The sequence below is a fragment of the Poecilia reticulata genome, chromosome 22, assembly GCF_904066995.2.
Source record: "Poecilia reticulata chromosome 22, P_reticulata-male-v2, whole genome shotgun sequence".
In the NCBI taxonomy this organism is placed as follows: Eukaryota; Metazoa; Chordata; class Actinopteri; order Cyprinodontiformes; family Poeciliidae; genus Poecilia; species Poecilia reticulata.
This window is the reverse complement of record NC_088851.1, coordinates 5,320,252-5,341,478: the sequence shown is the minus strand read 5'-3', so window position 1 is coordinate 5,341,478 and position 21,227 is coordinate 5,320,252. Positions and strand designations below refer to the sequence as shown.

The window sequence follows — 21,227 nt, the reverse complement described above, 5'->3', positions numbered from 1 at the left end:
ATACATACAGTCAGAGATACAGCAGATCATGGGTATTTAACCATGCTAGTTCCATCTAACATGCCAGCCATTTGATTAAGGCGTGTTGAAACCTAGAATGACCAAGTCAGTTGTACAGAACTATCCAATTGATAAACTATAAAAAAAAGTCTTGGAAAAGAGACTCTCCATCCAATTTGACTTCAGCTTGAGTTGTTTTTATACATTAGAAAATGCCCGCCCCTTAATGATAGTCCAAATGACTTGCGGATGTCATTGCAGTAAAAGGTGGTCAATTCTTTCACATTTGCTGTTGCTTGATTTATTTTTCTCATAAGCCTGCAGTGACAGAAGGAGACGGAGAAAAAATAAAAGATAACCATGAAAAAAAACCTACAGTAAATGAAAGCTAAATGTTTTCAAAGTCCTCTTAAAGGCAGAATAAAGGATCATTGGCTCTGGTACACTGGCTCTTGCTGCCTTGCAGACAGAGAGTGAGAGAGTCTGAAAACCGCCTCTCTCTTCACTGCAGAGGCTTGCTATTGGTCTAGCAAATGCTGACACCAGTGATGTTTCTCTTTGGAGGAGGAGGGGGGAGCAGGCTCACTCTATAAAGGCTCCGGATCTGCAGCATCACTGAACTGGTGCAGTGCAAAACGCACACTCATCCTCACCGATGGTGTGCAGAACAAGGGGGACATAAAAAAAACCTTCCGAAACTAAAACATACATCTTTTTCTTAAAACCCTAAAAAAAAAACCACAACAAAAATCATCATGAGCTACGAGTCCTTCTTCTCCCACCGACGTCCTTGGGACAGCTACAAAGGCTCCCGACCTACCACCAAGTCTTCCATGTCGTCCTCTCTGTACTCATCTCCCCGAGCTCCTCCATCCGGCAAGAGGATCCTGAAGACGACATCCTCTTCGCTGCCGAACGGCTCGCAGAGGATGGATCTGGTTCAGGTGAGCTCCATCAACACCGAGCTGCTGGAAATGCGGTCTCAGGAGAGGGAGCAGCTTGTGGACCTGAACGACCGCTTTGCCACCTACATCGAGAAGGTGAGGCACCTTGAGCTACAGAACCGAGCCCTGCTGGCCGAGTTGGACGCATTGAGGAGGAGGCAGAATGACCCGTCCCGGCTGCAGGGGTTCTATGAGGGGGAAGCTCGGAGTTTGAGAGCCATGATCGACTCAGAGAACAATGAGAAGATGCAGATGGAGGCAGAGAGGGACTACATGCGGGATGTGTACGAGCAGATGAAGGAACGCTACGAAGACCAGGCAAGGCACCGTCTGGATGCCGAGGAGGGCCTGCAGAGGGCCAGAGAGGAGGCGAGTCGGGCCGTCCTCTACAACTGTGACACGGAGGCCACTGTGGTCTCTCTGTGTGACGAGATAGTCTTCCTGAAGAAAGTCTTTGCAGAAGAGCAAGCGGAGCTCCAGGCCCAGCTGCAGGTGGCAAACATCAGCGTTGACGTAGAGTTGTCTAGGCCTGACCTCTCCACCGCCCTGCGGGACATCCGGGCGCAGTACGAGCGGCTCGCCAACAAGAACATGCAGGCCGCCGAGGACTGGTACAAGAGCAAGTTTGTGAGTGTGGCGGAGATGGCCAGCAAGAACAACGAAGCTGTCCACGCCATCCGGGAAGAGACTATGGAGTACCGGAGGCTGCTTCAGTCTCGTTCGTCTGAGATTGAAGCTCTCCGGAATGTCATCAACTCCCTAAACAAGCAACTGGAGGATTTGGAGGACACACAGGCCAAGGAGGTTGAGAAATACCAGGTGAGAATGAGTCTGAATCAGAATGCTATATTATGATTGTAACTTTCCTATCATTTGTGATGATTTGTGATCATTTGTGATGATGAGGAGCTGTGTTTTTTCTATTCGTAGGTGAGGATAAGTGAACTGGAGCAGGACATTACTGAGGCGAAGCAAGAGATGGCGCGCTACCTGAGAGATTACCAAGACCTTCTCAACGTCAAGATGGCCCTTGACATTGAAATTGCCGCGTACCGGTGAGACACTGTTTTGTTTGCTCTAAGTAAGCAAACTCACTCGCTAAGTTCTATCTGATGCATATCCTCTGTCTTTTTTTCTCTTGCAGGAAACTCTTGGAAGGGGAGGAGATTCGGCTGACCTACCCTCTCCTTCCAGCTCTAAATTAAAACCTACTGATATCTTCAGAAACCCAGCCCCCCTTTTCTCTTCCTTAAATGTTCTTCCCCAACATTCTTTATCCCCCTCTCACCTTTCCTCTAACTTCAGTCTTTCTGAAACAACCATTCATCAACCCTTCCAAGAAACATACCAAAAACAGAAACTCATCTCTCTCAAGACGGCAGCGCCCTTGTGCTAAACAAGAGGTCCATAAGAAGTCCCCCTTCTTCTACACACGTCCTGACACCACACATCATGAAGATGGCGACCTGTCCAACACAGAGTGGCTGGACTGCATTAGTTATGTAACAAAAGCAGGTGGCAGTTTTGCTTTGGCTGAGTTCCTCTCCGTTAAGGCAGGCTAAGGTCCAAGCAGCAGTTAGCCACTGGACTTTCTTGATCCCTCTGTATCCGAACATTTGACCAGCTGTTTGTGAAGGAGACGGAAAGAAATCCAGTCATCTCTCAATGCTTGGATCTTTTCTGCCGCATATTTTTTTTCCACCTGGAACTCAACCAATCAGTGAAGCAGTCCCCTGCATCCGGTTTTCCGGTAATAACTTAGAGGCGGTAACTTTAAACATCTCTTTTAAACTGATGACCACAAGACCTACTCTGTTCTATGATTTTGTAGTACAAAAATTGGGTGAATCTGCTCTTTATGACTGGATAATTGGCTCTTTGGATGTGTAATAAACCACCCAACTTCCAGACACGTAAATGCTATTAAGTTTTAGAGTTTTGTCTTGAGAAATTGTTTGTCTCATAGACGATTTGTGCCAAATTTGCTCTTCTAAGTCATTAAAAACTAGAAAAATCTCAACATGACAGCTCTATCTAAGGAAGCCTCTTGTTCTATGTCGGTTGATTTCGGATCTACACCTGTGAAAACCGTACAAAGTCGGCACCATAACGATCGGTGTCCTTGTCCTTGTAACAACCAACAACAAGCTGAATAAACACATAACTGACCTGCATCTGTGTATTTGTGTTTTAATTTATATCTCAGACATCCTTACAAAGTATTCAAACCTAAAGTTTAATTTTAAGTTTAGCCATATTCCAAACCATAAAAGAAGACATGTGCATTTTCTGTTTGTCACCTGACTGGATTATCTGGCACAAGAAACATATTATGAGATTTCTGATTCATATATTTTATGTAATGTACGGCACCAGAAACATTTCCTTAAATATTGTGCTTAACAAGAGAAAATTAGCAAACTACAACAGTAAAGCATCCTACTTCCTTCTCTTCCCACTTAAAGTATCTGTACTGAAAGACTGACACATCGAAGCATTTATCGATTTGTACTGAGTTGACAGACGGCCTGCAGCACTATAAATAACTTCTAACAATAACTCTAAATCCCAAGGAAAGAAACAGAATGCACAGTTGACTGCAGATGCAGCAATATGACTACACGAGTAAGCAACTTTTTGATGTACTTCACTTCTCTTAGGGAATTGAAAACATCAGCACAGTCCTTCAGCTGTCATAAGGCACAGACAGTATAACAGTGGAGGAAATGTTTCCCTGAACGAAGAAGAAAGCATGATTTTTTTCCTGTGAGTAATAATAAAAATAACACCAAACAACACGGAAGTCAAGATGAGTCAAGAACAATTTGTTACCATTAAGAATATGTGCCCCATCTGGATCTTTATAAGCAAATTTGGAGTAAAATGTACTCTCTGTCATACATCTTGCTTTCACTTGACGGTTATCAATTTGTCAGTTAGATACAATGCCATACAATGCATTACTGTTTGTGGTTGCAACATGAAACCCCCTCCTCAAAAATACTTTTCTGAGATATTTTCTCAAATATAAACACAAAATACTTACACTGTTGGTGCCAAGGTAAAAATCACTGTTTCATATTTTATTTTTCCTTAATATAAAAAACTTATGCTTAAATATATTAAACTAAAATGGTGAATAAAAATAAAAGTTTATATTTGCCGACAAACATTTGACAAATAAAATACATTCAACATAAATAGCTAGCTCAAGAGTTCTAAACAATACGAAGCGCTATACATAGCATCACCGACAGATGGCAGTAAAAGAACCAGCAAACATCCGTCTTTTGATTACTTCCGCTTGTCATAGGACACAAACATGGCTGCCATGTTGTGTCTCTGACGCTTGCGTCTCAATGTTAAATTTTGTTGCTAGTTAAACACTGCAATACTTTCAATTATCAGGAACAGTTACTAACTAGGTCTTTACAGCTACCGACATGTTCCAGGTCATCGGCGGACGGAGCGTCCAGGCGGCCCGGCTCCTCGTGCCCAGGAGCTCCGTGCTCGTGGAGGCTGTCCGGGGCCGAAAGTCCCGCACCGACCCGGTGGCCAAGTCCAAAGAAGGACGGATTAAAGTGCCTGTATCCGTTGACCCGGTGGAGATGGTGGTGCTCAAGGAGAGATACTCGGAGTACAAGCTCATCATGAGGGCGCTTCGGTACGTTTACCTGGAGGTCAGGGGTTGCATTTCGGTCAGAAACACTGTTGAATTATTCCAAGTTAATTATTGTTACACTGATCCGAAAATTAATGCAGTATGACCAGATTTAACAGTTATTTTGTACTTATATTTTGCATACTGCATTAAAAACATACGCATCACTCATTATTAACATTTAGAAAAATTGTTTTGAACATATTTATACCCACATTTAGAAACAAATGTTTAATTGGGTACATTTCGGTGGCTCAATTGGTGTAGCGCGCAGAAGCTGTTGTCCTCGGTCCGGTTGTTCCGGGTTCGATTCCCGGTCTCTGCCACTGTGCTGTATGTCTTTTCCTTTTCTGTCAATTTACTGATTAATAAAGGCCAATATTTTATAAAAAGGGTCACATTCATTAGGAGTGCACCAATCAGGTTTTTTGTCAATACTATTTACGTTTTTAGATCTGGCCAAACGATTTCGGATTCAGATCCCCTCCCCTTTAATATCTATTGCACGTGCAACAGAAAAAATGTCCTGCATGTTATTTGACCGAGTCAGTAGTTTTAAACCCAACAAGAAATGAAGGACTTACAAGATTGCCACTATATATATATATATATATCTGTCAGATAAAAAAAATAAAAAAATAAAAAAAAACTGACCCAAAAAGTACATGATGCTGGCTTGACACTTAAAATAGTTTTCATTTGTCAGGATGGAGTTCAAGGAGGGGGTGCTGCGCAAAAAGTATGAGGAGGAGATGGGCTCCCAGGCTGAACTGAGGGCAAGGCAGGAAGAGGAGGAACATCGCGCCCTGATGGACTGGAATAATCAGGAAAACCTGCGGATACTGAAGGCCAGGTAGGGAAGACCAAAAAGAAACGATTCAAGATTAGGATGTTATCTGTTTCAATTAAACAACTCGGTTCAATCCTCTCTTGTTAGAGTATTAAGGATCCAACAGGAAGAGGAGGAAGCTGAGAGGAAGAAAATGGAAGCCGCCATTCAGCGGGAACAGGAGCAACAGGAGTTCATCAGGCAAAAAGAGGAAGAGATTTTGAAGCTGCAGGTAAGAACACCTCTCACACACACACACACACACACACACACACACACACACACACACACACACACACACAAGCCTCAGTTATAGTCAGTAAAATAAACAATAAGCCAGGAGAAAAAAATAAAGCAAATATTAAACTCCTGTTAATCTCACAATGATATTTGTTTTGAATGCTAACAGGAGGAGGCTAAGAACTTCGTCACATTGGAGAACCTGGATCAGCGAATTGAGGAGGCGCTGGACAATCCAAAGAATTACAACTTTGCCATCGACAAAGAGGGGAAAGTGGTCAAAAGGACAGCGATGCAGTGAAACACCTAAGTTCACGTCTGTGTGTGTGTGTGTGTGTGTGTGTGTTTCCCTCCCCCGCCCATTAAGACTTGGATCAGACTTTTGTTGTCCATTTCAAGCTTTCAAGTGTTCTGAAAGCCACTTCATGCCTGCACCCGGAAGTGTATATTATTGTAAAAATGTTTTCTTTTTCAACATAAAAGTATAAAAACGTGATATGCAACATACACATCGGACTTTTATTACATCAGTTTTCTAAATGTTAAGTATGTTCTGTCAGAAAGATATTTGTAAAATAATTGACATATTCTTATAGCTGTATTAGGAAACAACTGCACAAAATGCAAAGTTTTCTTTTTTTTCTAGCTTTGTCAGTTTTTTTGTCCCATTTTATAACTCGAAGAAAATTAGTGAACATCTTCAAGACAAAGAAACAGCAGACATAGAGGATCTTACAGACTGAACACTTTCTGAATAATCATGAAAAACAGCGTAAGTTCTTATATTAAAAAAAAAAAAAGTTTTCTTGAAGTTTAGTTTGGCAAGGCAACCCAAACACTTCCTGCAGTTCTGCTGTTTGGACGCCAAGAGGCGCTCTACAACCTCAAACCAACACGGACCGGCTCATGTTCGACAACTCACCTGCTAATCTTCCATCAGGCTAGGTTAGCATGTTTATGGGATGAAGATGATCTGAGGTCACCCTCCAGAAAATCAATAACACCTTTAATCCCAGGTAGTCAACGAGAACGGGACTAGAAACGCTTTCATTTTGTGTTATACAAAATTAGACGAATCTGAACTGGATTAGATTTACTTCTCTAATTTACTTCTCTACAGCAGGTGGATAATAAGACCGCTGCTTCATATATATTGGTGTTAGTAATCTGGTGTGAAGCTGTGCACACTGTTAATGTGATTGGTAAGAGAGGTTAATTGGATTGCCCCTCCGTGGTCACTGAAGACTAGGATTATCAGTGGATTGGGATGAACCCATAAACACCAGAGGAAGACAGAGTCAGAACATCACTCATGTTTAATCACATTCTGAGATCTGAAGATGGGGTTAAAACAGGAAACTGATTATATTAAAAAAGAAAAATAAATGCAGAATTATCATTCAACTGAGCTTTATTTGATGCAACAGGTGTGGTTATATCAACAATACATACAACTTCAGGGTTTTTTCCTGCTAATGCAGAGGAACGTCTGACTACGAGGCTGAGCTAAACCCAGCCTGGAACGACGCACGGCTTTGAACTGGAGGGAAAACTTGCTGATAAACGCATACTGGAAATAAATACATTCACAAAATATTGCAGCAGTTCTAACATACAAGAAGGCCAAATTTGCAAAACCAAAACTGGGATGGGAGACGGAAAACCTGGATGTTTTTGTAATTCAGGCTTTGCGTTAAAATCACAATTACTTATCAAATTGTAGCAAAAATGCTTACTGGAGTAAAACAACAATAGTTGTACAGTACATACAGTTTGGTGATAAAACTGCATCTTGGTAAATTTGTTCCCTTCCTGGGGTTTCAGTGCCTTGAAAAAGTAGTTCTACCATTTCATTTGTTTTTGTTGAAACCACAAACTCAACCAGATTTCTGTATTTTAGCTCCTTCCATCTTTCTAGGGAGTGTATCTCTGGGGTTTTGGTTGCTTAAGACAAACTAAATATGAGTTTATTGGGTTCCATGTTTGGACTCTGCATACTAAAGGCAAATAAATCTGGTTATACGTTTAAAACCAAAACATTAAAGCTTCATTCAGGCCTTGCAGCTAAAACATTCAATAGAGGACTGCACATTGTGTCAAACATCGACTGTAAAACTATAAAATCTGAATTTGTAAAAAAAAAAAAAAAAAAAGGAAGTACAAACTCACATTAAACTAGAGGACATAATCATAACCACTTGAATATTCAAGTATAAAAACACAACTATGAGGAAATAATATAGGGAGTCATGTAAGCACCTGAAAACAAATAGAAATACGGAGGCATATTTTTATTCATCCGTCCCACAATGTAGGCGCCGTCTACAGTTAGGAGATCCTGTTGTTTATCTGTCCGGGGTATTTCTCGAATCTTTTCTCTGCCTCCTCACTGAACGCGTCGCCTGGAAGACATTAGAAAGGTGTCGGCTTTAGTGAATTTCAACAAGTTTTACGCTCAGTTTGGACAGTTTGGCCGCTCCTGAGTGGTTACCGATGTGACAGTTGTGGAGCCAAATCCTGTGTCCGTCGTATTTGCAGTTGCATTTCATGCCGTTGTTTGTGAAGTCGCTCTCGGCCACTTCGTAATTCGGATTGATCACGACCTGAGCGGGCGAGAAAAGCAGAGATAGATGATGACGACTGGCTACTCTGAGGGATCAATCAAAGGTTTCAACTTTCAGCAGCTGATGAGTTGATGGTTTGTGACCAGTGTGCAACTCTGTCTCTTAGTTATCAGAGAATTTGAAGGAAGGAAGATCTGGCTACAAGTCAGTGATACAACATGGTCCCGCCGGCGCCTGGCCGGCTGCGTGCTCCAAATGAAACCCCACACACCCACCTGCATGATGTAGTTTCCAGGTCTGACGTCTGTGATGTCAAGCCACTGGCAGTCAATGTCATGGCGGTACAAGTCCCAGCAACCGACCGTGATGCCCTGATCGCCAAAGTTGGCACACTCGTATCGTTTCGAAACACCTGATCAACACGGATAAAACGTGGGAGGAAAGATATCAACTGAACGCTCACGGCTCACCCAAACTATTCACACTGTTGGCAGATTTAGGTTTAATCAACATGTTTCTTCAGACTGGAAGTGATATCAATGTTGTGGATCCAAATAGTTAAATGAAAATCTTTGGATGGAAGCCTGCGGCTCAGTGGGTAGGTAGAGTTATTGTCTTCCAATCGGAACGTTGTGGGTCTGAATTCATTTCCTCTTGTCACATGTTGGTACCAATCAATAAATAAAGTGCGTTGGGTTGTCAAAAGGACTGGAAAAGCTCCATTTACCACTGATGGAGCTGAACCAACTATAAACACTTAGAGATCATTAGTGAACACAAGCAAAGTAACTGAGAAGGACATAAATAATTGTTCACATGAATGGAATACAAATAAATATCTGAATCATTTCCAGTCATAAGCAAAGTTCTTCTCTAGGTTGCAATGACATAATTTTATTTTTTTCAGATTGTAACTTTGTCTGGTCAAAGCATGAGACTGACCTTCTTGACATTCTGTGTCCTCCAAGCAGAAGCTGGCTTTGTGGCCCTCTGCCACTTTGCTGCCGTTGGCGTTCAGCAGGTCATAGTGGGTGAAGACATCCATGCTGTGATAGTGGCTGGGTGAAAAGTCGGAGCGGCACGAATTAGACCAAATTATCCACTTCAGGGTCAACATAATGTTGAAAGTTGTGGTATTTTGTTGCTACGTTGCTCTATTCTTTCCTGAAACTTACAGCAGTTAATGGACTAGTTGAAGCTCTGAGGAAAATATTCACTTTTTTACCTTCTCTGTCATGTTACAACCACAAATGTCAATGTAGAAAAGAAATGAAAGGTTTTCCAACCACTTCACAAACAAAGATCAGAAAAATCTGTCACATTATTCAGCCCACCTGTAGAAACTTTGACGAGGCCATTCTAACACATGAGTAAGCACAGATCCAGTTCATCCCACTAAAACTTTGGCTGTTTTTGCTTTTTTCCTTCTTTCAAAAGATATTTTAACCAACCACCAAAACACAAAGTAATAATAATTTGTTTGCTCTGTCACACACATGTATCATTGTTTCCTGCTCGTTTTGTCTTCATATCCGACTTTACGTTGCACGTTACCCGTGACAGGCGTGCCACACCCAGGAGTGGCGCCCGGCTTTGGGCTTGAAGTCGGCCCGGCCGACATTGTGGATCTGGGAGGAGAAGCGGAGCAACCGCCGGTGTCCGTACGGCCAGTTGGCTTTGGCCGCAGACTTGGACAGGCAGTCCTCCTCGGCGGCGCAGTAGAGCATGTGCAGAGGACGGTCCTCGATGTAGACCGTCTGCTCCACCAGGGAGGCGTTCAGGACGAGGTCGGAGGCGGCTGGACGCACAGGGGGCAGCAGAGACTGGACTGAGAGGTTGTCTCATCTCAACATTTCATACTAAAGCATAAATATGTGGATAAATGAGAAATACTTTTAAAAAAATGTGCGTGAATTGTTGTGGAAGACACTTCCTGTTGTATTTTTACTCAAGCAAAAGTAAAAAGGTATTTATAAAAAAGCCTAATCAAGTACTGAGTAAGTGATCAAAACATTAACAATTTAATATTTAAAAATTACATCATCAGACGGACCAAAACCTAAAGTTATGTGGAAGTTTTTGTATTTTAAGGACCAAAATGAAAATAATTAATTGAATAATTACAAGATAACAGAAGGAGGCAAAAGAAAAAGATTTTCCAAAATGAAACTTATGAAACTTTGACAAAAACTACAAGTTTGTGGTGAATTAATGGTTAAAATAAGTTTGTTCTTCATTTAATAATGTTACCAACAGAGTGTAAAGTATCCAGAAATAATACTCAAGTAAGAGCAGCGATACTTCATCATAAAATTAATCAAGTCAAAGTAAAAAGTAAAGCATTAGTAAAAATACTCCTGAAAGTGATTAAAAGTTACTCCAGTAACTATAACTCATTACTGCCCCCTTCTGGCTGATTCTGGGGCTTTCACTCACTCACTCTCTGAGCAGATGACTCCTGCTGAAAACTTTGCGGCCGCTTTCTGGCAGTTGACGGTTTTGTGATGCTGGCACTGGCTCAGAGCCATCTCACTTCCTGTGCACTTCACGCCGCTCATCACCATCTCTGTGACGTTGCTGCTGTCCCAGTACCAGGTTTCCTTACCGGCGGTTCAACAAAAGCCATAACACAGAAACGAACAAACAAAAGAAAGAGAGAGAAACAGTGCATGGTGATCAGGACAGATTCACACGCGGCGCCTCAGAGTTCAGGTTTTATGTGGCTGCTCTGTAAACCAGATGTGCAGGACTTGGCTGCTGACTGGAGACAAAATGTTCAAGACAACCTTCAGCTGGAAAAAGTGCTACAATTTTAAAAAAACCCACCAAGGATGCTAATAAATACCCAATAAACCAAATATCGATTCAATATTTACTCAAATACAAAAGCCACATTGCTTCATTTAATGAAGGGTTGTGTTTATGTACAACACAACCACGTGCATTAAGGTATTACACTGGGATTTCGGTTGACATTATGTCTATTATGTTGAATTTACGTTTATATCTTCTATTCTTCTGTCTGTTCTACTTTGTTCTAGATAAAGTGATTGGGGAAAACAAAATGAGAAAGTGAGGAGGGAAAACCAAACTTCACCCACTTCTACGTTAAAGAGCGTGAGCGTGAGCGTAAACGGCTAGCTACGTGACGACAGTCGACAACAAAAACGTCAACACAGACGACAAACTTTATCCAACCGGAAGTTTACAAAACAGTCAGGTGAATTAGCACTTTAAAAAATTATCTGGAAAAATTCATTTAGGGGAAGCTAAGTGCACTAAACATCTTCAAAGTTAGCAAAAATGCTAAAGCGCTAAGCTAAAACTGAGCTCTGCTGTTAGCACATTAGATGGCGCCCCCCACTGTCACTCGCTAATCTTTGCATGAACTCAAACTAACGTGGCACAAAGACCTGCTTCCTTCTGTTGGTTTGTCATAAGAGTTTTTTTTATTATTATATTGACATTCGTATTGTAAAAGTTTGGAAGTGGTCTGAATATATATTTTTTGAGGTGATGTATCATTTACTTCTGTGCTTTGGATTTATTTTGGGAATTAAGAAAGTCAAATGATTTTAACTTAAGAATCAGAAGATCCAAGTATTTTTTTCACAATGCCCAGAATCATGTTTTTTTATTGCTATTGTGACTGACCTTATATCTCAAACAACTAAAACATTTATTTTTACCTTACTAGCTTCTAGACTCTCATAGCCTCTACTGTAATCATCCTTCATATAAGATAATTTCCAAATATTTGAGTTGTTTATTCCGATCCTCATCAACTCAATGGTGCAAATTTTTACCTTTCAATCAATTTAGCATAATCTAATGTGAAAAATAATGAGCAAATTTTGCTAAGTGTTTTAGCTTGCTTATCTCATCTAGTGGGGGGTGAAACGGCTTCAAAACATTTTTTCTAGCTGTGGCACACATTTTCAGCTCCTACTCACGGTGACGGCGTGCATGGCGTAGCCGAGCCCTAGCTGCCTGCAGGCCACCATGGCCTCCTTCGTCGTCCAGCCTGTGCTGCACACTGTGCCCCACTTGGACCCAACCTGAACCTCCACCCGACCTTCGTAGCTGCTTCGGCCGCCCGCTATCCGGATCTGCGGAAGCATCCTGCTGGGAGTCAGACGAGGGACACGCTTCCTGTCCTGTCTGCGACCCGTCTAAACTACAGACTACCCGGTGTTTATATGGAGTCGACAGAAAATGTGCTGGTTAGTCTGTCGAGGCCGAGAGGATCGACGTGGTTTCCACATGAGGTCACAGTGGTGAGCAGCTCTGACTTTGATTAGAAGCTCTGCATGGGGATATTTTTAGCTCTTCCACATGGAACAGGCCTGTGGCGACTATGTAAATATTCCATGTCCAGAAAGATGTATATTGCATATGCATAATTATAATAATACTGTATAGAACCTTAAATATATTTGCTAAAACTGGGACCATGTTGTGACAGTTTGTTCTGAGTAGCTCCTCTCTGAGCTGCTATTGCAGTTGAAATAAATGCCCCAAAAACAACCAATCAGAGCCAGGAGGAGGGTCTTAGCGCTGTCAATCACCCTCATGTATGCCCTGCTAAATATGCTAACCATTTATCTGTTGTCATTGGTGGCTATGCTAACTGGCCTTAGAATTAGCGTAAAAGTGAGCTATGTGATTGACAGCACTAAGGCCCGCCTCCTTTCTCTGATTGGTTGTTTCTACTTAGAAATACGAAAAGGTAGAGGAACTCGAATTTTTCACAGGTTTTCTGTCTCATGCCATATTGTTGCAACATGCTGACAATTTCAACAACTACGTAAAAAAATATTTATTATAATAGTCACATACTGAAGCTTTAACAATGAAAAAATATATATTTTTAAAACTACATTTATTTCTCATTTGAATTAAGCAAAGCCTCTTGATGTAATTAAATGAGTCCCAGTGTCGTATATTTGACCGTGCAGTAAATCCACAGACATCAGTAGCGGCTAACCCACAACATTAGATTCCCAGACATTGTTAAGTGATGGTAAACACACTGCAGTCGCTGCTGCCAAACAGGCTGCAGTCAGACCTCAGAGTCAGGCAGAAATTATGCTCTTTTCTTTTTTTCTTCGAACAGAAGCAGAGAGTTTACACACCCTCAACGTGACCGTGGATGTCAGATACGTTTAGCTCCTTAAGGATAGATTTGAACAGTTCTTTTTGCATGGTGGAAGAATTCTGCAAGAAACTACCTCAATACATTTAAAAAAAAAGAAGAGAGTGCAAATGTTTCAAATTATTGTGCATAGTGTCAAAATTTTATACGTACAGGTCCAATTATATTAGGTTAAATATTATGTTCCTCAGTAAAATGTTGACTAACCACACTGTTTGTTGGTTTTCTCATTCAAGTTTTTAAGAGTTTGGATTAGCGTTCAACACGTAAAATGTTAAACTCCTTTTAAGCATAGAGAAACCGCAGTGGTTTTTGTTTTTTGTTTTTTCTCATTAAGCTTATGTGAAGAGTTTGGATTAGTATTCAACATCTGTTCCTCACATAAAGTGTCAAAGCCCTTTTAAATGGAGAAACTACACTGGTTTTGTAGCCATCAGCAAAAATTGGTCTCATTCTGACTTTTCTCATTTAGTTGTTTAATGGCCAAAACAGAGATTGAAATGGGGAAAGTTGGTTAGAAATTAAGCTTCTGAATGTTATTTAGATTTCTGCATGTTTCACAACTCAAATGTAAAACCTTTTTAAGACCATTATGATTAAAATGTAAGACCTATATCATGACAGAGATGTACAGGAGGAATGTAGGGACCAAAACTGAAAATTTCTGGAATCTTTTTGTGGCTCTTGATAGCAGTTTAGTGCTTCTCACATTGAACATGGCTGTCTAGTTAGCCTGCTAGCTAGCTAGAGAGCTAGGGAGTTAAGTGACTCGTTAACTAGATAGCTAGTATGCTAGCTGCTAATGGCTTGTTTGTTTGCTGGTATTAGCAGCAGCTTGTTACCATCAGATTAAACCTCCCTGAGTCACAGAACAAAGAGTAAAGATGTCTGTGTGCGACTCAAATGTTTGCCAGATGGAAAAGTCTTGCAAGAAAAAACCTACTTAGAATATAGGAGGCTAAATCGTCCTGCCACGACAAAATTTAAGACCTGTGATTAACATATTTAAAGCAAACCTACATTTTCTTTAATAAATTTAAGACTTTTTAAAGATTTTTTAAGGATGCACAAAGACTCTGTTATTGACAATTTGTGGACTATCTATGGCTAAAATCTGCCTATATGTCAGGAACCACATAATTTAAATAAAACCATTTCTGATCGGTCAAATATCCAGGCAGAATTATGACATCACTGTGCTAATGGCTTCAAAAGGTTTTCTTTCCTGGGTAGGAATATAAATATATATTTTCATAGAATAAGTTTGTGCTATAAAATATGGTTTTCTCTTATTCACTTGGATTTTGTGGGAAAATACATAAGCAGGGTATATTGATGAAGGATGATGAAAAAATAAAAATATTCTTAATAATAAAAAGTGTTGTCTCTCTTTAAACTTACATTATTTATTTTCTGTGGTGGTGTGTTTATATATAGTTAATTTTGAGGATCAGAAGATATCTGTAATCTAAATCTGGAGCTAATTCTTCTTGTTGAAATGTATCCCAGTTGTTTGTTGCATAATTTATTCTACACTGAAAAAGAAGAGAAGTTCAAATCCATCATCCATTTATGACCACAGTGAGAATATGTTAGTTTTTCACTGGTTCTATAGGAAGAACTCACCATAACAATAAAAAACCTGCCCACCTGACAGTACATTAAATTTGCATATGCAATATAAACCAAAAGAAAGCAAATATTTGCTTTGCAGCAGCAAATTGTCTTTGTTAATAACCTACTTGCAGGCCCTGGTTAGCGTAGCCCAAACCCAGCTGCCTGCAGGCTACCATGGCCTCCCTGGTGGTCCAGGTCTCACCACAGATCAGACCCCAGCTCTCGGTCCCGTTAGCATCAGAGCTCAGCACCTCCACGCGGCCCTCAAAGCGGCTCCGTCCCCCCGTGATCCGGATCTGTGCGAGACCAGGGGGTTAGGCTACATGCTACAAAGCAGAGAGCAGACACAGACGGAGCAGATTCCTCAGAAATCCTCCTGAAACTAAAGGAAGCTCTGGGTTTGTTCAGAAATATTTCTGTATGTTTTGTGTAAAAGCTCAGAGTTAATCTGAAGATTATATTTTTGTTAATTTCACTGACAAAAGGGGAAATTTTATGGAGCCCATAAAAAAAAATCCCCTTTTGTCAGTGAAATGAACAAAAATCTAATCTTCAGTAGTACACAAAACATTTACACAAAACATTTGTGTCACTATTTACTGGAGACCAGGTTAATAAGAAACATGAAGCTGTGCAAGTATAAATACTCCATGTTGAAAATTAAGCAGTTAAAAATGCCTTTGCTAATACATTACCTTAAGATATGTTTTTCTAGGAGCATAATTTGGAAAAAGTTTAAATATTAGTAAGTTACAGATGTGTTTTTTTGAAAGTTAGCAAGTTAGCTCCTGCAGCTAACTAACTAATTAACTAGCTCTTGCAGTTAGCTAACTAGCTTCTGCAGAGCTAATTAACTAGCTCTTGCAGTTAGCTAACTAGCTTCTGCAGTTAGCTAACTAGTTAACTAGCTCTAGCTCCTGCTATTAGCTTTGCATCTCACATTTTTGTAACAACAGACGAGTGTTAGAGTAACAAATCTATGTGCAAGTACATCTAAAAAACATTGAATATTGTGAAAATGTATATTATTTTGTGACTTCAGAAGCTGAATTTATATAATACCAGAGTCATAGAGACACACCCCAATCAGCAAATTAGACATTTCTAATTGATCTAATGTATTCAAATGTTCTGAGACACTGAATTTTGGATTTTATATGTTCTCCATGGTCAAACAAGACAAAAAGGCTGTAAATATTTCTCTCTAAGTGTAATAACTCTATTTAGCTTTCACATTCTGAAAGGTAGCAATTATTGAACTTTTCCATAATATTAAAGTTTTCTTTTAGATGTACTTGGTAATAAACACAAATGAACGCACTAAAAGGAATGGGAAGAATACATATTTCAGATGTTTTTCCATTATACTTTTCTATAAAAATCTAAAACTAAAAAAAAAAAAAAGAACTCAGTTTTACTTGCTAATATAAAACCAAACAACTTGACATGAAGCTTCCAAACATGAACATGTGGGTGAGGCGGTTCGGTCTGACCGAGTTCTCCAGGCCCATGTACGGGATGTTGCAGCGAACGGCGGCGTCCTCCATGTGCTGGCAATCCTCCGCCGTGATGTTTTTAAACGGGCAGTTCCAGATCGACTTCTCGTTCCCGACACACTTCACCTCGTTCATGTAGATCGGACCCATTCCTGGGAAAAGAGCCCTGAGGTCAGACCAGTTCAAGGTTTTAGAGAAAAAAAACAATCTAAAACATGACAATATCTGGTGTCAATGTATCTGTTTTTATTTTGGGCGTTTGACCACCAACAGGCAGCTCAGAGTCCCCATGCATCACCTACCGGTGAAACACCTTTACTGCACCCATCGTGTTTAACCCCTGTTAACAAATAAAATATCTTCTTATCATAACCTCATAAACATTTAAAGAAACGCATGCTCTTTTTTTCACTTTTGTGGGCACACACCAGTGTGCATCACAAGAAGTTTGACTGATAGACCGGCCCACCAGATCATGTAGCGGTTCCATTGACACTTTGCCCTATGCCTGTTAGGAGATGGAACCCAAATAACAAATGTAAATGGGTAGGGCGGTATAGTGGAGGGGCCAATGGCCGTCCTGTTACACTGCGCAAATCACTGCCAGTTCAGACTTGCGGGAATAATGCATTTAGTGCCCACAGATTTTTTTATTTTTTTTTCATAGCGCCTGCTCACTGCATGCTATTTTTACCCTTAGCAACAGTTGCCATGCTTCTGACAATGATGTCATCAACATGACTTCAAATGATGTCTGTGTCATGAGGCCATTCTGAGGGTGACTTTATGATGTCATAGAGGCCATGACATCACCAACTGATCAGTTAATTCTCTGATCAGCTAACATAAATCAGTTAACAAATCAGTCAACACGAGATTCATTTGGACGTTTTAGCTCAGCTCAATAAAGATGAATGACGAAAGCCCACAGAGAGAAATGGATGTGAGGCCTAAGGTTTATTTTTGGACAAATGTGAAAAAAACATTGTCCAACAAAGTTCATCCTGGTCAAAGAAGCCCAGATTACAAGAAGAGAAACTTTCTCAGTGAACTTCTGTGGGAAGTGATTGAAAAGGCTGCAGACGGACCAACTCTGCATCTTGTCCGACAAATCTTTGAGGAACAACATAGCAAAATTTTGATCTTGCTTTTGAGAAAAACTGGAGATATAAATGTGGACGTACTCTCTGAGGTGTCAGAAGACCTTGGTGAAAGGATTTTCCAGAGTATTGCAAGAGATGCATTCCACTTTGCCAGTGGACTGCATTTAATCGCACTTCTTGATTACCCTGAAGGACACCAAGTAATTGTGGATAAATTCAAAAAGCACCTGGAGAATCCTGTTCCTCCAAAGAAAATGTTAACATCAACAAAAAGAAAGTTCAGACAGACTTTTTTTCCAAATGAGGACTTGTACGCAGATGAAAACTGCCTGAGTGAAGATTATACTCAGGCAACCATGGACCCTGAACAATTTTTGAGGGACGCAAACAGGATGGGTTTCAGACGTGGAACAGAAGACGAAAGGAAAGTTATGGTGGAAAATATTCTTTGGAGATTGATTTACAAGTCTAGTAACAGATCCAGCTATGGGCATTACAAAAGGAAGCACACCGAACCTGTCCAGAGAAAGCTTTCTCCAAAAATATGGAAAGAAGTCAAGGACATAGATTTTGTATTTTATGAAAAAATGGAAAAAAAAAGTCTGTCGAGACATCTTGCAACTTCTCTGGGGCAATGAAGACGTGGTTAGAGAATTACTCTTCAAGATGATAAAAAGCAACAACCCGTTAGTGATTTACAAGGTTGTGGAGTGCTTTAGAAGAACCCTGGCATGACCACGAAAAATCAATCTCCGAGACACCTTTCTGCAAAAAGGATGGGGGCTCATCAAAAGGGCTGTGTGTTGTGGAGACAATTCGGACGAAGAAGAGACGCAAGAACCCACCAAGGGTGGACCAAATGTTAGTCCACGCTTAGCTGGGCCTCTAAATTTGGTCAACTCAGAGGTTGGTACTGACTCGGAGGAGTCAGGGGCGGTCTCAGAGTTAGGACCTCCCTCAGAGTTAGGACCTGCCTCAGAGTCAGGACAGTCCTCTGAGACAGGACCTGCCTCAGAGTCAGGACCAGTCTCAGAGTCAGGAATTGTCTCAGAGTCAGGACCAGTCTCAGAGTCAGGACCTGTCTCAGAGTCGGGACCTGTCTCCTGACTCGGAGACAGGTCCTGACTCTGAGACAGGTCCTGATTGAGAGGTCGGTACTGACTCAGAGACAGGTCCTGATTCTGAAACAGGTCCTGACTCAGAGGCGTGTCCTGACTCAGAGGCGTGTCCTGACTCTGAGGCAGGTCCTGTTTCAGAGGTCTGTCCTGACTCAGAGGCAGTTCCTGTCTCAAAGGTCTGTCCTTTGAGACAGGCCTTTGTCTCAAAGGTCACCGGAATACCGGAAACCTTTCGTCATCCGCTGTTACAGTCAGAGCAAGGTGGGTAGAGCATCTCGAAGAGTCAGAATGGGGGGCCGACGGAACGGTGAGACAGCAGGTCCTGTCTCAGAGTCAGGACCTGCTCAGAATTAGGACCTGTCTCCGAGTCAGGACCTGCCTCGAGTCCGGACCTGCCTCGAGTCTGGACAGATGTCTGAGTCAGTACCTGTCTCAGAGTCAGGACCTGTCTCAGAGTCGGGACCTGTCTCAGAGTTAGTACCTGCCTCGAGTCTGGACAGATGTCGGAGTCAGGTCCTGTCTCAGGGTAGGACCTGTCTCAGAGTCTGGACCTATCTCAGAGTCAGGACTTGTCTCAGAGTCAGGACCTGCCTCAAGTCTGGACAGACTTCCGAGTCAGGACCAGTCTCCGAGTCTGGACAGATGTCTGAGTCAGGACCTGTCTCCGAGTCTGGACAGATGTCAGAGTCAGGACCAGTCTCCGAGTTTGGACAGATGTCTGAGCCAGGACCAGTCTCCGAGTCTGGACAGATGTCTGAGTCAGGACCTGTCTCCGACTCACGACAGACCTCTGAGTCCTCATGCCTAATGGTGTTTTCAGAATTTTTTCTCACCAACGGAGTGACACCTTGTCAGAAGTTTCTAAACTGTCAAAACTGGATGCGTTTCCTCATCAGAACTTCGCAACCTACCGGAGCAGATAATTATGGCCTTAAGAGTGCTAACAAGTTTTCAATCTGAGAATACCGGAAACCTTTAGTCATCCGCTGTTACAGTCAGAGCAAGGTGGGTAGAGCATCTCGAAGAGTCAGAATGGGGGGCCGACGGAACGGTGGTGGACTGGGGGGTTAGAAGGAGTTTGAAGAAGAAGAAGAGAAGGTGGGGGGCTGACATATCATTAGAGAGGTGGGGGGAGGAGGTCTGGCTGTAGAAGGAGGTGGGCAAAGGAGAGATATTGGGGGGGGTGGACTAGTGTACTATGTAGAGGTAGATGTGAGGGGTCGAAGAGGGTGGGGCCGGTCTAGCGTACCATTGAGTGCTGGGGGGCGGACGGACGGCGTATTGCAAGAAGGGGGAGGAGGTCTGACTGTAGAAGGAGGGGGGGGGGGGCGAAGGAGAGACGGTAATCCCCCGATCCACCTATAAATACTATTTTATTGATATAATTAGGTCTATTGTAAACAAATATTTTAGTAATTGCGTAATCTATCGATTATTCTTAAGATTAATCGAGTAATCATATTTTAAAAAATTGACAAAATAAAGTATTGGTAAATCTGGAATAACAGCAGTGTTACTATCGGACATCAATATCAGTCCAATTTTTCATTTTTGAGCTTCCCTAACAGATACTTTTTTGTAGTTTAGAAAACTAACCCGTAATAATAACAACTCGCTTTCTAAGTTAACCTGAAAAAAAGTTGTACAAAAATCTAAAATTAATTTCAATTTAATAAAAAGAGGCAGGCTCACAAATACGCTTATTAAAAATGTTTATGATCCAGCTTTTAGTTTATGTAGTTAGTCAGTAGATGAACTCTCACGTTGACCCATACATGTCAAGCTTTGAGTTTGAGAATATGGGAAATGTCGCCTGAAGTGGTGGTGGTGATGGTATGTCAAATTTACCAATATTTTGTTAACCCAAAACTGAAATTCTCTGTCTTTTTACTCTGTCGTTTGTGATTTATTCACAAACTTTTTTTAAAACCTTTTACATTTCCAAATACTTTTGTCCTCCAAACCATTGAAGTCTGTATTCTATACCATATGTTAATTATAGTGTAAAATATATTAAAGTTAATGTATTTAATATATTCTTAACATAATTTTGAAACAAAACTAAATTCTAAGTCCACAGTAAATGTAGTTGTAGAACACAAAACACTTAGTTTGAAAGTAGCTCATCATGCAAAGTGATGTAAAAATGAAACCATTCTATAATCAATTTGCAGACTTTATTTTGCAATTTAAGACCATAAATTGATGTCATCTAGTCTTCATAACTAACTTTTGCTATTATATAATTAAGAGCTAAACATATTCTTGAGCTTGCTAATGTTTATCTTCTGTACATCACAACTAATTTATTGCATTTTACTATACAAATTTTCAACGTATAAATTAAATGTAAAGCAATCTTGACTCTAGTCTTTGAAGTCAAATAAACAATTTTGTTAAGTTATTACTATAAGATGGAACATAAAAAAATTGCTCTTGAACATGAAAATCATAGTTGTAAACAGGACCAACATACTTCAAAAATAAATGCAGAAAGTCT

At 40.9% G+C, this 21,227-nt stretch overlaps 3 protein-coding genes across 5 annotated transcripts in view; 2 read left to right on the top strand and 1 right to left on the bottom strand.

The window, feature by feature from the left end:
* Nucleotides 1-636: 636 nt before the first annotated feature.
* On the top strand, nucleotides 637-2,287 carry neff2 (neuronal intermediate filament family member 2). The gene is made up of 3 exons (XM_008398821.3): nucleotides 637-1,763; nucleotides 1,875-1,999; nucleotides 2,089-2,287. Exons 1-3 carry the CDS (start codon nucleotides 756-758, stop codon nucleotides 2,147-2,149), a joined length of 1,194 nt encoding a protein of 397 aa, XP_008397043.2. The 5' UTR covers nucleotides 637-755; the 3' UTR covers nucleotides 2,150-2,287.
* Nucleotides 2,288-4,235: 1,948 nt separating this feature from the next.
* mrps26 (mitochondrial ribosomal protein S26) lies at nucleotides 4,236-6,181 on the top strand. Its single transcript, XM_008398820.3, has 4 exons — nucleotides 4,236-4,608; nucleotides 5,312-5,458; nucleotides 5,543-5,666; nucleotides 5,844-6,181. Exons 1-4 carry the CDS (start codon nucleotides 4,388-4,390, stop codon nucleotides 5,973-5,975), a joined length of 624 nt encoding a protein of 207 aa, XP_008397042.2. The 5' UTR covers nucleotides 4,236-4,387; the 3' UTR covers nucleotides 5,976-6,181.
* Nucleotides 6,182-7,067: 886 nt separating this feature from the next.
* loxl3b (lysyl oxidase-like 3b) overlaps nucleotides 7,068-21,227 on the bottom strand; it is a 32,343-nt gene continuing 18,183 nt past the window's right edge. For 2 of the 3 annotated variants that reach the window (XM_081602911.1, XM_081602913.1), the window contains 8 exons: nucleotides 16,504-16,658; nucleotides 15,136-15,306; nucleotides 10,679-10,838; nucleotides 9,793-10,036; nucleotides 9,181-9,296; nucleotides 8,514-8,650; nucleotides 8,166-8,277; nucleotides 7,068-8,076 (listed from right to left, as the gene is read on the bottom strand). In XM_081602911.1, the coding sequence (XP_081459037.1) occupies nucleotides 8,003-8,076; nucleotides 8,166-8,277; nucleotides 8,514-8,650; nucleotides 9,181-9,296; nucleotides 9,793-10,036; nucleotides 10,679-10,838; nucleotides 15,136-15,306; nucleotides 16,504-16,658 (1,169 nt within the window). In that variant the 3' untranslated portion in view covers nucleotides 7,068-8,002. Of the gene's footprint in view, nucleotides 8,077-8,165; nucleotides 8,278-8,513; nucleotides 8,651-9,180; nucleotides 9,297-9,792; nucleotides 10,037-10,678; nucleotides 10,839-12,191; nucleotides 12,348-15,135; nucleotides 15,307-16,503; nucleotides 16,659-21,227 lie in introns of all 3 variants that reach the window. The other variant, XM_081602912.1, reaches the window with a different exon arrangement.